Source organism: Podarcis erhardii (genome assembly GCF_964252035.2).
Source record: "Podarcis erhardii genome assembly, chromosome: 17".
Taxonomy (NCBI): Eukaryota; Metazoa; Chordata; class Lepidosauria; order Squamata; family Lacertidae; genus Podarcis; species Podarcis erhardii.
In genome coordinates, this window is record NC_138515.1 from 32,654,482 (window position 1) to 32,670,290 (window position 15,809).

The 15,809-nt window shown below is 45.1% G+C and overlaps 1 protein-coding gene across 1 annotated transcript; it reads right to left on the reverse strand.

Moving 5' to 3' along the window:
- Nucleotides 1–4,961: 4,961 nt before the first annotated feature.
- Nucleotides 4,962–15,546, reverse strand: RBP5 (retinol binding protein 5). Its single transcript, XM_081845708.1, has 4 exons — nucleotides 15,273–15,546; nucleotides 13,512–13,690; nucleotides 7,873–7,974; nucleotides 4,962–5,149 (listed from the first exon to the last, which is right to left on the reverse strand). Exons 1-4 carry the CDS (start codon nucleotides 15,343–15,345, stop codon nucleotides 5,096–5,098), a joined length of 408 nt encoding a protein of 135 aa, XP_081701834.1. The 5' UTR covers nucleotides 15,346–15,546; the 3' UTR covers nucleotides 4,962–5,095.
- Nucleotides 15,547–15,809: the final 263 nt, after the last annotated feature.

Genomic DNA, 15,809 nt, shown 5'->3' on the forward strand with positions numbered 1-15,809 from the left:
TTTTGCAGGGGGGATTCCAGCTCCTTCCAGAAATTAAAGTGGATTAAAGCACTCTGCCACCCTAGCACAACAAATCCACTTTAAAAAAGAATCAGACTTAGGTCCCCTTCAGACGACCTGCAAAAAGTCTGTAGATATTTTTAAGTGGATTTGTTGTGCTAGGGTGACAGAGCACTTTAATCCACTTTAATTGCACGGACCTAAAGTTCTGGTATGTGCTTGCATCTCTCCCACAATATAGAGACAAGTTGGAAGCATCCTAAAAATTAAAATGGAGATTCTCCAAAAGCTGAATTGTTTACTCAGGATGACCATGTTAGCCTATTTTTTGAAGAAGCCCGGCAAATGCACAATCTGGCTCAATCCACACTTTCGCTTGACCTGTATTTTGCTTGTATTGTGTACCAATTAGTTCCCCCGGGTCTGAGAGCTTTTCCTGTTGCTCTGCAGCTCTGCCTTATGAAAACCTTACCCACTGAACTGAAGCTTGGCTAAGCAAAATCTCTCTGTGGGTTTTCTCTCTGTGGGTTTTCCACGAATCTTATCAGATCCAATTCAGCAGGTAAGATCAGATTTTTCGCAAGGCACAGCCATAGAACGAGAAAGCTGCAGTTCCCAAGGAAATTCATTGTTACACAATACCATACGATCAAAATATGGGTTGAGCCCTAAAAACCAGAATGTTGCTCTACTGCCCCAATGCCACTCCACACCCTTAGGAAACCACAACGCTTAATTTTCTTCCTCTTTGTCCCTGCACCAGGCTCTGAGTGTTCATTTGCCTTAGGCTGAATTTTAGAGTTTCATGGATAAAGTTATTAACACTCAATGTGGTTGCGGACAGTTCAATATCTATGCCCTCGCCCATGATACTATCAAGCTTATAACGCTTCTGAAAGGTAGGAGGGGTATGTGGGACTTGTGGGATGGAGAAAGGAAGAATGCAGGCAGCGGACTAGCTGGTGATATTTGGCAAAGTGTGCTTGAACATTTAGATTAAAATTGGGGGAAAGGGGGAGGCAGAACTGCAGGAGTTTGGATGGGGTGACTAGCATGTCCCAGGCAGCTATTCAGAGAAACCATGGCAGAGTTACTACCTCTTTTGCAAAGGGCCAACTTTAGCACTTATAAGCTGATAAAGGAGTGCAGATCTGGAATGAAGCCCAGTACATTCTCATTCATCACCAGCGCAATCTGCATGCGGATCAGCCTGCACACCTATAGCTGGGAAAGGCAGCAGGGGAAAGGAAATTTGCAAGAACTTGAGCTGCTTCCAGGCAGGAGCCTTATATCCCAACTAGCTCACAAGGATCTGGTTTTCCTGTGCATACTTTTGGCCCTTTAGCTTTCCCCACATTCCTGTCTCTTAGTTTCAGCCACGGATTTTCATTGTTACTTTTCTTCTTTGCCGGTGAGCAGAGCTTAATGGTATGTATGGGGGTGGAGTTGCACCTCTCCCACTCACTCCTCCTTCGCCATCAGCTGCCTTGTTCTGTTCTGGGCACGCGTACACAGGTATTTCTGTACCTGTGAACCTGCACTTTCAAAGAAAATCAAGCCAGGAAGTGCAGAAGAGAAAAGTTGCCATCCTTAACAATCATATTTCGCAGCATGCACAATGGAGTCTTGTGTTTATTTAGAGGAAAGGGCTGCAACATCAATTTTCATTAAATAATAAACAAGAATATACCGAGGTACTGTGCAAGAGCGGCATTCGCCTAACTTGCATAAGACTTGGATAAAGAGGTCCTGTGCAAAACCTCTGTATTAAAAGCTATTTTCTTTTTAAGCCCAGATGGCTCAGTTGGTTAGAGCATGGTGCTGATAACACCAAGGTGGCAGGTTCAATCCCCGGATGGGACAGCTGCATATTCCTGTGTTGAAGGGGGTTGGACTAGATGATCCCTAGGGTCTCTCCCTTAAAAAATCCATGATTCTAAGCCCAAAATATGTACCACAGTTACAGTCTTCAGGATACTCCTTCGTGTGTACAGCGTGGTGAGATCTCAAGAGAATAATGTCTTCCAGCTGGGTTGCTGGAATTCAAATGTGCCGTCTGCATGGGACAATCGGTGGAAATAGGAACACATAGATTGCACCTGGTGAGGAGCAAATGGAAAAAGTAGTGTGACAAGTGGCCACCCATCATGCAACAAACTGCACACATTCCACTTCCACCCCAAAATGCACTGACAAGTGTCCACACCAGCAGGGGTTGTTTTGAGGGTTTTCCATGTTAAAGGGGAATCTGAATTAAATATCTTGTTTTAAAGTATTTCAATGATCATCGAGTTGTGGGGGTGCTGTGAAACACGCACAAGAAAAGCATCGGCTCCACAATCTACCCACCTGGAAGCACCCTTGGTTCTTTCTCAGTAATTCTGCTCCTCGCAGGAATAAGAATGAAACACGCTAAGGCAGCTGAACCCCCATTTTTCGTAAACCATGCCCAGGATTTCTGCTGCCGCTCTGAGCGATGCTTTACAGGGCTCCAGGGGGAAGGATCCTGCTTCACATGCTTAACTTTGCTCTGCACCATCGCCACCCTGCGCTTTAAGATGAAAGAATGTCCTTGCTCCGCTCATTACTGAACTACAGACATCCCTTTGCTGAAGTTCTCCAGCAGAGCACTGTCCTTTGTTACCAGTAGCTCCTCCCTTCTGCCTGGGATGTCAGAACTCTTATTCTGAAAAGGATCTCACTGCAACTTGAAGCTCCAGTCCCCCCCTTCCTATCCCCAACTCACTCTCCTAGCCGCTAGGACATCCTCAAAGAGAGTGTGGTTTTGGCAGGCAGAATCTGCCTGCATGACTTTCTGGGTTTTCCCCTGCACAGAGATAACTAGACTTGCCTGCCTGAGCTTGTGTGCATTGTCTCCCTGTTCCTGCACTAACCATGGAGCAAAGCTGCCTCAACCAGGAATCTGTGGCCCTCAAGATGCTTTTGGGATGCATGGGCCATCACCCACCCCTGCTGGTTGAGGCTGATGGCAGTTGGGGGGGTCCAACAACCTCAGAGAGGCTTCCTAATCCTTGTTTTAGGCTCAAAAGCTATAACCATAGATAGCTCCCTTCCCAAACCTTTTCTCCAGCTCAGCTACGAAGGGGACAGGGCTCTATTTCATAGGGATGTTGCTGTGAGGATGGAGGAAGGGAAATGCACATTTTTTCACCATTTTGAGCTCCTTAGCAGGAAGACATTAAACATAAATTTGGTTTTGGCAAAGGCTATGATTTCTTCTTTCTTTAAAGAAACAAGTGTAGCAAATGATTGTGCTTGAACGCTTCCTCTTTGATCTGAATACATCTGCTATGTTTAGATACCTATTTACTGCCGCAATACATCAGGGTGGGGAACCACATTCCCTTCTGGGCAACATTTCAAGGCCCAAATGCCAGCAGTGGGCAGGGCCAAGGCAACAAAGGTGAATTTTGCTTTTGTACCCGTGCTTGTTTTTCTAGAAAAAGAGGTGCTCAAGCTCACCATAAACTTCTCCCTTGTTCTGTAAGAATGGCAATGGAGTCCACCTGAAAGGTGCCGGAACTGAGATCTGGTGAGCTCTGGCTGAAAAAAAGCCCCACTTTGTAATCATCATCATCATAAGTTATTATTTATACACCGCCCATCTGGCTGGGTTTCCCCAGCCACTCTTGTTGGCTCCCAACAGAATATTAAAAACATGATAAAACATCAAACATTAAAAACTTCCCTAAACTGGGCTGCCTTCAGATGTCTTCTAAAAGTCAGATAGTTGTTTATTTCCTTTACATCTGACGCGAGGGCGTTCCACAGGGCGGGTGCCACTACTGAAAAGGCCCTCTGCCTGGTTCCCTGTAACCTCACTTCTCGCAGTGAGGGAACCGGCAGAAGGCCCTCGGAGCTGGACCTCAGTTTCTGGGCAGAACAATGGAGGTGGAGATACTCCTTCAGGTATACTGATAATGATACAGTATTTACCTAGCAATGATGATGTTATCAATGTGTTAATGATAACTAGTATCATAATGATAACTAGTATCATACAACATAGCACTGTTGCAACTACTTTCTGCACATTATCTCCTGCTGTTTTTTTATATAACGAAGTTGGTTAGCAATTCTATTTTAAAGCATTGCTTTCTATCTCTAACCTTATACTTTGGGTAGCTGTAGGCTAGCTCCTACACCGTGGGTAGGCAAACTAAGGCCTGGGGGCCTTCTAAATCCGGCCCGTGGACGGTCTGGGAATCAGTATGAGTAGAATGTGTCCTTTTATTTAAAATGCATCTCTGAGTTATTTGTGGGGCATAGGAACTCATTTTTTTTTTTTCTTTCCAAAATATAGTCTGGCCCCCCACAAGGTCTGAGGGACAGTGGACCGGCCCCCTGCTGAAAAAGTTTGCTGACCCCTGTTCTACACAGACTCACAGTAGGCCTGGGTGATGTATTGATACATTGCCCAGGACCAGTCTGAGGGCCAGAGTGTGATGGCGTCTTCACCTGGCAATATATCACAGGTAGGGCTTGTCTATGCCTTCCCTTCCTTCTCCTGTTGCTGCCAGATTCCTCCCTGTGCCAGGCACTGGTGGCAGAGGGAACTCTGGCAGTTTTACCCCAGCACCTCGTGAGACCAGGGCCGATGAGCCTTCCTTTTCACCATCGCAATGTATCACTATATCACAATGTTTAGGTGATGATACATCGCAATGTTGAAAAGCTGATATCGTCAAGCCATAACTCTCAAACCCTGCTCTGTCCACTAGCCTGGCAGGCCAGAGGCAATATCAGAGTTCAAGTCAGCCAAAACGCTCAGAGACTTTTCCCAGAGGGCAAAGTCTGTCATAGTGCAGGATGTGAACCCGAGGTATGGCGAGGACAGACTGGAAGGGAGAAGACGAACCTACCTACGTATCTACGTTATTCAGTAACAAAAGCCAGCGCAGGCAGCAGTTAACAAAAACACATTAACGCCAAGCTGTTGGTCATCTATATTACGGTATTTTAATCCAAAAGAGAAGGTTCAGGACAAGGAATGAAAAGCTGATGGCTCGATTCTGGTCCCAGTTTGAGGCTCTAATGCCTGTTGCATCCAGAAGTTAGCGCTTGCTGCTAAGAATCATTTCACTTTTTGAAAAACCTGGACACAAACCACATCCTCTGCTGTCAAACGCTAGGAGGAGAAAGAGAGAGAGAAAAGAAAAAGAGAGAGAGAAAAAATAGTCAGGGTAGAGACTCTCTAGGCCCGAGACCTTTGGAGCATTTTTCATTTGTGAAGCTTAAAACAGCTCATAACAGTAATGGAAAAACCCATTTCGGCTACCATGTACATCCAATTTCTCTTTTGTGTTTTTTGTCCTGGATTGACAACACTCAAGTCACACAACATGATGCAAGCAGTGTCAAGACAGCAAATTTAAGTGTGGGAGTGCTGCTTGGGATTGACAGCAAGTGAGATTGGAAATAAACTGTGTGGAAATAAAAATATTAACCAAAGGCTTTGTTTTGTGGAAGATCTGGAAAGAACGAAAGGCTTTCCTGTGGCACAGTTATTTTGGGATCTGCCATTATGAGACAGACTTTGTTGCGAGATTTATAGTCAAAGGGGGAGACAAGCCACTGTTCTGCTATCATGTTTGGATTGTATATCTGAATGGGCAAAAACTCCCCTGGAAATGTTGGATATACAGTGGTGCCTTGCAAGACGAAAAGAATCCGTTCCGCGATTCTCTTCGTCTAGCGGTTTTTTTCGTCTTGCGAAGCAAGCCCATTGACAGCTTAGCGGATTAGCGCTATTAGCGGTCTAGTGGCTTTCAGCGATCAGCTGTTAAGCGGTTTATCAGCGGAACAGCTGATAAGCGGCCTAGCGGCTTAGGAAAGGGGGGGGGAGCGAAAAAACCCCGCGGGAACTCGCAAGATTTTTTCATCTTGCGAAGCAACCCCATAGAGAAATTCGTTTAGCGAAGCGCCTCCAAAACGGAAAACCCTTTCGTCTAGCGGGTTTTCCGTCTTGCGAGGCGTTCGTCTTGCGGGGCACCACTGTAAACACAGGAGCAGTCAATGACAACATTCCTAGAGTGTACATGTTAGACCATGGGGAGGGATGTCTGTCTAGCAAGCAGATAAACTTCCTGGGGAGGGACTTCCTCTGCATGTGACCAGAGGTGGGTGTGGCCTCACCTGTGCAGGTAAATGATAAAAGCACAGGGCAGGCAGCCATATCTCTCTCTCTCATCTTCATCTTCTGAAGGAGCAACATGCCCTCTTGGCTCTCAGCCAAGAGAGGACTAAGGGACTATCTTCCTATAAGATAGATTCTGAGTGTATTTTACCTTTTTAAAGCTGTCTGCCTTCTGGGATCATATTGTGAACAGAACGTGAGTAAACTCTTTTATACTTTTATAAAGACTGTGTCGTTTCTTGTATTTTAAGAGGGGAAAAAAGGGGAAATTACCAGAGTAATTATTATAGAGGTTCTAGTGAACCTGTGCAGACGTTACCGTTGCGAACTTAAAAGGGGAATGTCATAAACTCTGCTGATATTTTGGGAACTTGTTAGCACAAGTTGGATAAGGATATAATTAGTCAATATATCCTCTCCTGCACCCCAGAACATTCCCACAGGAAAGACTGATTTATGGTGCAACTGGTCTGGAAAAATTAAGGAGCAGACGCTTAGACTGTATTTCATCGGAACTGACGAAAATGGCGCCGGCCGCTTGAACAGGACTTTTGGATCAGCGTGAGATGAATTACGGGAGAGCATTACAAAAGTTCATACAGAAACATAAATAATGCTTGCTTCAACTCGCCTGTGGATACAACTCGGAGGTTATTAAGAAGAAATACGATAACAATAAGGAGATGGGAAGATGGGACTTGTGAATATCAAAGCAGCCGAAATATGAGATGATTGGACCCTTACTGAACTCGAAGCATGGATACCCCAAACAAAAAAATTTAAAATTCGGTTAAATATTTGGAGTTTATGATTTTTATTGATATAATTTGGACTAACTAATATGATATGATTGGTTTGTTAAATGGAAATTTAATTAAAAATATTTTTTAAAAAAAGAGATGCCACAACAGCTCGTTGTTTTTGTATTTAGCAGATATCTTCTGATTTCAAGCATCTCTCTGAACACTTTGAATAAGTTCATTTTGTAGCCTAACTCTTGAGAGCAAGGCAGATGTTTTTACTCCCTGTTAAATCATTTCACCTGTGCAACTTCATGGACCTGCGAGAGACTCTCCATGAATACAACAGGAATCTGCAGCTGAGCTTTCCCCCCAAGCCTCTGGTACAGTTATCCAGCACAGATGGCGGTCATCCCTTCTTACTTGAGGTAGCAGAGGGTGATGGCAGTGGGAGATGCCGTGAATTAATGGACGGCACAGAATGACATGCCATGGACACCTTCTGTGAATCACTGCTTCGCCCTCCCCTTGAAACAGCTTACCAGCATTGTTGCGTTGGCAGTTGTGTGGAGATCCTGAACAGGCCATGCACAGAGCTTGTGAGCAACACTAAAGCCGTTTTTTAAAAGCGTGTCCTGCACAGAGGTGCTGTGTTTTGACTTAATCATTTCCCCGCTCCCTTACAGAAAGCCCCAGGAGCTGAGGTCAAATTTCAAGGAAGATGCAGGACAATGGGTGGCTCCCACTGAGCTCAGCCAAGTCAACTTTTGAACTCTTGGGAAAGGATGTTTTTGTCAAGGGGCCGTTGCCTCCACAGATGACAGGCATAACTCATGGGGCCTAGCTGTGGCTTTTCAGGGCCGGAGCTATAGAAGGAGAGGGCTGGCCCATGCTAAGCTTCAGAAAACTCCCAATTGCCTCGCCTAAAGGCTTCCTCTGTGCTTGGGGCAAGCTTCTCAGGCTGCCCTTCCTCACCAAATGCAGCTGGTCCCCTTCTAGCCAGTGTCTCCAGCCTCGATTTCGTTTCTCTCCTTTCTGTTCACACACCAACTGATCTCCATCCCAGAAGACGGTTGTCTGAAAGGGAGGCAGAGGGCAAGAGAAAGCAGAGACAGCAATATCGTTAGCTAACAGAATACGCCTTCAATTCTAGGGTGGTGTAGAGCATGTGACAGATCCACTTTACTATAAAAAAAAAACCACAGAGCCAGATAAACTGAATAGAAGTACAGTCGTACTTTGGTTCTCGAATTTAATCCATTCTGGGAGTCCAGTCAACTCCCGAAACGGTTCAAAAGCCAAGGAGCAGCTTCCAATTAGCTGCAGGAGCTTCCTGAAGCCACAGAAGCCCCATCAGACATTCGGCTTCCAAAAAACGTTCGCAAACCGGAACACTCACAGCTGGGTTTGCAACATTCGGGAGCCGATTTGTTCAATAACTAAGGAGTTTAACTACCAAGGTATGACTGTAGTAGGGTAAGAGGCTGATTTGCAGACCTCTACCATGAACTCACTAGGGAGCTCCCAGTCCACAGTGTGGGGATAACACTGATATACCTTACAAGGTTGTTGTAATTGTTTCAAAATAACGAAGGAATCTCAACACTCAAGAGCACTATAAATGTTGAGTAGTACGGTCAAATCTTACCAATGTCTGTGGATTTTGCTTTCTGGAAAGGCCATTTGATCAAACAGGACACATACAAAAATAGAACAGGGTTGCTGTGGTCCTGAAATTGTGTAGAACCTACTGGAGAAAACAATATGTTCCACTTTTTAAATCCTGATAGCTAGATTATAGCCACAGCTTCTAGGCATCCCAGGAGTCTGGTGCTTTTATGGCCCAGCTTGGAATCATTTCAGAATAAGGTCCTAAAGGCTATTTCAAGCATCCCAGGGTACCTTTGGTTTTTATTATGAACTGAAATGGGAGCCTGTCTTTTGCTTGTAAACCACCCTGGGAACTGTTTCGGCTGAATGATGATATACAAATAGCCCCAAAGCAAACAAACAAACCACCATCTCTCTGATTATTGGTTAAAACTTATGCGTATGGCAGAAATAAACTTCCAAGATATGACTTCCCAAACCTTTGGATCTTTTTTCTTTTTATCCAAGGCTGACCACTTGGTCTCCGGCAATAATTCAGTTGCTTTAATTCTATGGCTTTTTCTAGATTGTTTTCCTGAATTTGATGTGTCAATTGTTAAAATGGAATTTAAAAAGAGGACCAGAGTTCTCTTTGTTCAATTTAATGTCTCTCTAATGGCAAATGTTAACACAGCTCCCCAGTACAAAATGATTAGGTTTCAGCATGGAGTTGAAATTTTATTATTTTAAATATAAGTTTATTGTTATAGCCAAAGGCCATGGCAAATCTGCAGCAACAGTACCGATAAAACAATACGGGTCAAACATCCATAATTCAAGCCAACATCCATGATGTAAGAGAGAGCTTGCCAAAGACACCAACAAGCTCAAATCCAGCTTGACTTCAAATTAAACCTCCGAGTCACCACAACAATTTACAACAATTTTATCTAACTCCTTTTTCCTTCCCCGCTCCTTTTTTTGCAGCCAGTGCTTAAGAGAGTCATTCTCTGTGTTACGAAGCTATCATTGTCACTCAAAAGAAAACCAGACCATTTCTTCCAAGGTGTCCCTGCTTGCTTGTGTGAACAAAGGTTTCAGAAAGTGATCTCTTGGGTCTCAATATAAGGGGCGGGCTAACAGATTATGAGAATGACCACAAATACAAAGTTTGCCCATGTACGGGAACCTTGTTGTAGCGGTCACCCAAGACTGCAGTGGGCATCACTTGGAAACACAGCTCAATAAAGGCATTTCTTAAGGAAACCGGTGAGAGTTTGGTCAGATAACTACCGGTAGGTCTAAAATGCTCTGTTCTCGAGTGTGGAAAATAGGGTGTTTCTAATTAGTTTCAGGTCCCCTCTTGATTCAATTCAGAAGAGCCAATCCCTTAGTTGACACTTACTGTATTCAGGGTCAAAGCATAGCTCATTTCTGGAAAACAACAATAATCTAAAACATCTTGGCAAGCGCAAAAAACTTTGGAAATGCTATTGTTACATTATGTGTTGCTTTGTGCTGTATTCTCTGTTTTATTGAACTTGTATGTTGCTATTTTACTGCATTTTAAATTAAACGTAAAAAAATATATTGACAGGCTGCTTTCCAGTGTTGGTTATCTCCTAATTCCATATAGCACAGAGCAGGAAAATGCTCAACAGGCATAGCAGCAATTTTTAAAATATACTTTAACTGAGCGAGTTCGCTCTTGCCTTAATTATTGGCCATCCAGATTCTGTATGAAGAAGAGTTACTGATCCAAAACTTTAATGGAATTCAAACCAGAGCCCCTGATTTCAATGCTATAGAGTATTTGAGTAAGCACTTTGCTACCAAATATCTTTCGGGCAGGTTCAATCAGCTGCCCATCCTTATCGTAAAAGAACTCCATCAATGCCCCTATGTTTTTCTGTGCTTTGACTTTCACTGCCTCCGTACGGCGCTTCCAAGAGAGGATTTCAATAGAGTATACCCAAGTATCTGAATGAGCGAGTTTGTTCTATAGCCTGCTGCTGATTTAACACCATCTATACCTTAGGATTGTGTCTGCCAAAAATCACAACCCTACTGCTCACCTGAAAGGACCCAGCTATTGATTACAGGAAGTTCCACAAGGAGGGAGCTACTTTTGAGAAAGAGTGTGCAGATGTGCACTACAGAAGTCTTCTCACATTGCTAAGATTTCAGTTAATGCCCTCTCTTTTGTGCTAGGTGGGCTGCATTGCAACTTTCTTCCTGTATAATTTTGTGGCAAGGAAGGAGTAAAAGACAGAACAACTAAATAAATGTTGGCTATTCCAGGACAGTGATCATTGCGTGAAGAGTAAGTCAGCAATAAAAAAATGAAATAGAAGCCAACAATTATTATTTTCCTCGCCAAGCTTTAAAATATCAAAGTAACATTATAGTAAGGGGTTAGCCTTACCAGAATAAAAAAATCAGACAGTTGCTTCAGGTAGCAGCCTCTGGTGGAGGGCAGTTTCCCTGCCCCCGATATCAACCACATGCCTCCCTTTTAAAAAATAGTTCTTAATCCAAAGCAGTGGGATGACTTTTTAAAAAAACGAAACAAAACACAAATCATCCCAACCCACAATGACAATACAGTGGTACCTTGGTTGTCAAACTTAATCTATTCCAGGACTCCTGAAACTGTTCAAAAACCAAGGAGCAGCTTCCGATTGGCTGCAGGATCTACCTGCACTCAAGCAGAAGCCATGTTGGACATTTGGCTTCCAAAAAACGTTCGCAAACCAGAACACTCACTTCCAGGTTTGCGGCATTTGGGAGCCAATTTGTTCGGGAGTCAAGCCATTCGGCAGCCAAGGTACCACTGTATTCAATCAAGGGAGAGGCAATGCATGATGGTCTCCAGAAATGGAAGCAGTGACGGTGAGACGACCTGAAGTTGAGATATAACTGGTGGAGTACAGCTACCCCAGTAACTGATTCCAGAAGGGCTATATTATTGTTTTATTCAGGTGTGAAAACAACCATGGCTAGTCTTAGGCAAAGAACTCTTGATAAGAAATTCTCCCATTAACCCCACAGATATCAAATGCAATTTTTAGCCACTATTGCAAGGTCTGGAGGCAGTATACATTTAGTAATAAAAGCAAATTAATACAGAGTTCATTGATTGGCTTTGTCATAAACTCGTTAGACAGGCCACTCACTCTCAGATCCCCATCTAGGGATAATATGGGCCTGGCTTCTTGTTGTTTAGTCGTTTAGGCGTGTCCGACTCTTCGTGACCCCATGGACCAGAGCACGCCAGGCACTCCTGTCTCCTGCCTAGCTTCTAGTGCCATTAAAATTACCAAAAAGAAAGCCAGCAACTTTGAATGCTTGACAAACCCTTCATTAGCATTCAAAAAACATTTCTACTATTACTACTACTTCTTCTGCCCATAGCCTTTATTTTCAAAACCTTTATTTGAGGCTGTGCCTTCATTTTATTTGCTGTGCTTAGCCATTGATGGAGTGTTTGTCTATCCCTCATTTGTAAAACCGAGTTCTCCTAAAAGGGTGGAACATCTCTGGCAGCTACAAATGAAGTTGCCCCACTCCTAGACTGGAGCTGGTGTGAAGAAGAAGAGTTTGGATTTGATATCCCGCTTTATCACTACCCGAAGGAGTCTCAAAGCAGCTAACATTCTCCTTTCCCTTCCTCCCCCACAACAAACACTCTGTGAGGTGAGTGGGGCTGAGAAACTTCAGAGAAGTGTGACTGGCCTAAGGTCACCCAGCAGCTGCATGTGGAGGAGCGGGGAATCGAACCCGGTTCCCCAGATTACGAGTCTACCGCTCTTAACCACTACACCACACTGGCTCTCCAAAAATTTACACAATATACATACTGAGCTCCTAATAAAATACTGAATACTGAATACTGAACTCCTAATAAAAGCCACCTTGGAAAGAGAGGGAGACACTGAAAGATGTTTTTGTTCCAAACATATCCTTTCCCAAAACCAGGCTGCTGGTGTATCAGAAGCACAGCCCTAGTGAAACCATGACTCACAAAGATGAAAAGTGCCCACAAGAGGTCAACGAGTTTGTTTTGCTGCATGTATGCAAAAGAGACGGCCCCATCAAGGATCTGAGAGTACACTAGAGGTAGCAGTTGTGCTACAAGTCACGCAGGCTTGACATGGAGCCTAGTTTGGGCAACAAATAAGATTCAGTTGGCACAAGCAACTCACGTGAGTTCAGTTGTCTCCTTGTGTGAACAGTGCAACACGGGAGAAGATGTTATGAGTAGGCATTTCTGCACCCCCAGCGCATAGAGATGAATATTACGCCGTGTGTGTGTGTGTGTGTGTGTGTGTGTTGTTTAACTCCTTTCCATGTGAGTAGGCTGCTCTACTGACTGGTTTTTATTTGCACAAGTGTGCTTCTTTCTGCTTGTCAGGTGAACAGAAAGTTTGACAACACTGCTGAGCCAGCACAACCAGCAGCAGAGAAGTGGACACGGAGCAATGGTTCCAAACTACAAGAAAGAAGATTACATCTAAACATTAGGAAGAACTTCCTGACAGTGAGAGCTGTTCGACAGTGGAATTTGCTGCCAAGGAGTGTGGTGGAGTCTCCTTCTTTGGAGGTCTTTAAGCAGAGGCTTGACAACTATATGTCAGGAGTGCTCTGATGGTGTTTCCTGCTTGGCAGGGGGTTGGACTCGATGGCCCTTGTGGTCTCTTCCAACTCTAGGATTCTATGATTCTATGATTCTAAGCCGTTTGGGTGCCTGGGGTGGCCTGCGTGCCCTGCGCCTGGGAATGGGGCCAGCCACCCGTGGGGTGGGGCAAGCTGGGCCAGGATCACCCCCCTCAGTGGTGACACCTGGGGCGGCCTGCACCCACCGCACCCCCCTTCCTCTGCCCCTGAGCACAACTCAAGGCCAAGAATCAACGTGTGTGAAGCCATGTCAACACTATAACTCTCCTCTTGCAATCTCTCTCATGGATGGCCACCCAACGGGTCTGTTCCCGCAGTCTAAGGGCAGGCAAGCTTCCACTTCTTACCTGGCACTTGCGTCCATCCACTGGTCCCAAGTCCTCTTCAAACTCAACCCCAAGGTCAAAGTCCATGATGTAATTCCGAAGCGAAGTCAACGTGCGGATGGTCATGTGGTTCCCATTGTGGATGATCTCCTTCTCCGGCTTCAGGAGGCAAACCAGTTTCCTTAGAGCGACATTGATGTCTAACATACAACAGTGTGACAAAATCAGTTGGAAAGGTCAGGGCAGTATGTGTGCATGCAATTGTGCATGCAGAAGGAGAAGTACCTTGGTTCTTGAACAGAATGCGTTCTGGGAGTCTGTTCGAAAACCAAGGCGTGGCTTCTGATTGGCTGCAGGAGCATCCTGCAGTCAATTGGAAGCTGCGCCAGATGTTTGACCTCCGAAAGTCGTTCAAAAATGGGAACACACACTTCCAGGTTTTGATCGTCCGGAGCCAATTTGTTCAGAAGACAAGGTGTTTGAGATCCGAGGTACGACTGTAACAGTTTAGTACAGTTGTACCTCAGGTTACATTCACTTCAGGTTACAGACGCTTCAGGTTACAGACTCCGCTAACCCAGAAATATTACCTCGGGTTAAGGACTTTGCTTCAGGATGAGAACAGAAATCGCGCAGCAGTGGCGCAGCTGCAGTGGGAGGCCCCATTAGCTAAAGTGGTGCTTCAGGTTAAGATCAGTTTCAGGTTAAGAACGGACCTCCAGAACGAATTAAGTTCTTAACCCTAGGTACCACTGTATACAGAAACAGCAATGGCCTTTCTTGTTACTTAGCCCTTGCTGTAGGAAAGTTCTCCGGTGTTGAAGCCACCTTGCCCAACCCTTAGTAAGGAAGGAATCATCGAATCAGAGCTGGCAGGGACCACGAGGGTCATCTAGTCCAACCCCCTGCAATGCAGGGATCTTTTGCCCAACATGGGGCTCGAACCCACAACCGGGAGAATAAGAGTCTCATGCTCTACTGACTGAGCTATCAGGAGGATAGACACAAGAACACATCCGTCTCAGGCATTTATATTGAAACTTCCCTCCTCAGATGCAGCCAACATAGTAAAATCAAGTAAAAATGCAATTAAATATAGCATTTTAAAAACAATTATTTTAATATCTGTACATTCTTTCCCTCAACAGCTTGCCTAGAAAATTGGACCCTGGCTAAGAAATTGAGCTACATCTCAGGAAGTCCGTATTTGAATCTCATTCGTGCCACAAATGCGCTCCCCCATTTGCAATACAGTGGTTAATAATGCAGACCTACCTTACAAACCTGTGGTATGGATTGCCAAGTTGGTAGCCAATGGCTAGACCCTTCAAATTTACCATATAAATGCCAAGTTGCTTTGGTCTCAAATGCCAAGATCTTGAAAAAGTATCCCTGAAGCATCCTGAAGAAGGGACCCAGGTCCTAATGCAAGAATGTGTGGGGCCCAGCTGCAGGATCTCATGTGGGGCCCCCAAGGCACTCTGCACATGCTCCAGTTAATGTTTTTATATATGTTCCAGATCTTCAAGTTAGGTCTTCCTTGGGGTTTGGGAGGGAATATTAAGCACTGTATCAAATTCATTCTCAGCGTTTGTGGAGTTGGTGTGAAAGCGGGAATGAGTGTGTGAGAGAGAGAATAACAGAACACCGGAATTACAGAGCTGGAAGGGAAGACGCCCCCCATGGTCATCTAGTCCAACCCCTTACAATGGAGAGAGAGAGAGAGAGAGAGAGAGAGAGAGAGAGAGAGAGAGAGAGAGAGAGAGAGAGACTGGCGCTTACCTAAGGCACGAAGGTAGTTGTCCATGTTGTCCTGGGAGACGAATCGGTAGTAGCCGGTGAGATTAGGAGGCATCGGAAAGCAGGAGCAGGAACGGAAGAGAGAAAGAACAACTGCGGGGGAGAGAGAGAGAGAGAAGAGCGCCAAGCTGCACGTGTGAACACGACTAGAGAGCAGACCCGGAGGAAAGAAAGGACTCTGCTCCGGCTTCTCTCGCCACGGAGCCGTCTGCTGACTTTGCCGGGTCTGTCTCTCTGCCTTCCTCGCTTGCCCTTCTCTGCCTCGGCTTATATAGCGCCGCTGCGCTCCCAAATCTCGACGCCGTAAGAGTCGCTTCGCCCCGGCCCCTGGGAGGGGGGGACGCGGCGGGGGAGGAGCCGGGAAGACAGCCTCCCTCCCCCTTCCTCCTCCTCCTCCTCCTTCTTCCTTTCTTCTTCCGATTAAGACTTTAAAACACCCACACACAGCGCTGAAAGAAAAGAGGAAAAACTTTAAAGGGACAGCTCGACTTTGCGCTGCTCCAGGAATGATGCGCAACG

Coding starts and splice junctions, on each gene's coding strand:
- RBP5 (XM_081845708.1), bottom strand. CDS start 15,345: ATGCCTCCTAATCTCACCGGCTACTACCGATTCGTCTCCCAGGACAAC. Junction 7,975..13,511: donor TGGATGGACGCAAGTGCCAG/GTAAGAAGTGGA, acceptor CCTCCCTTTCAG/ACAACCGTCTTCTGGGATGG. Junction 5,150..7,872: donor AAGGGGACCAGCTGCATTTG/GTGAGGAAGGGC, acceptor TTCTCCTCCTAG/CGTTTGACAGCAGAGGATGT.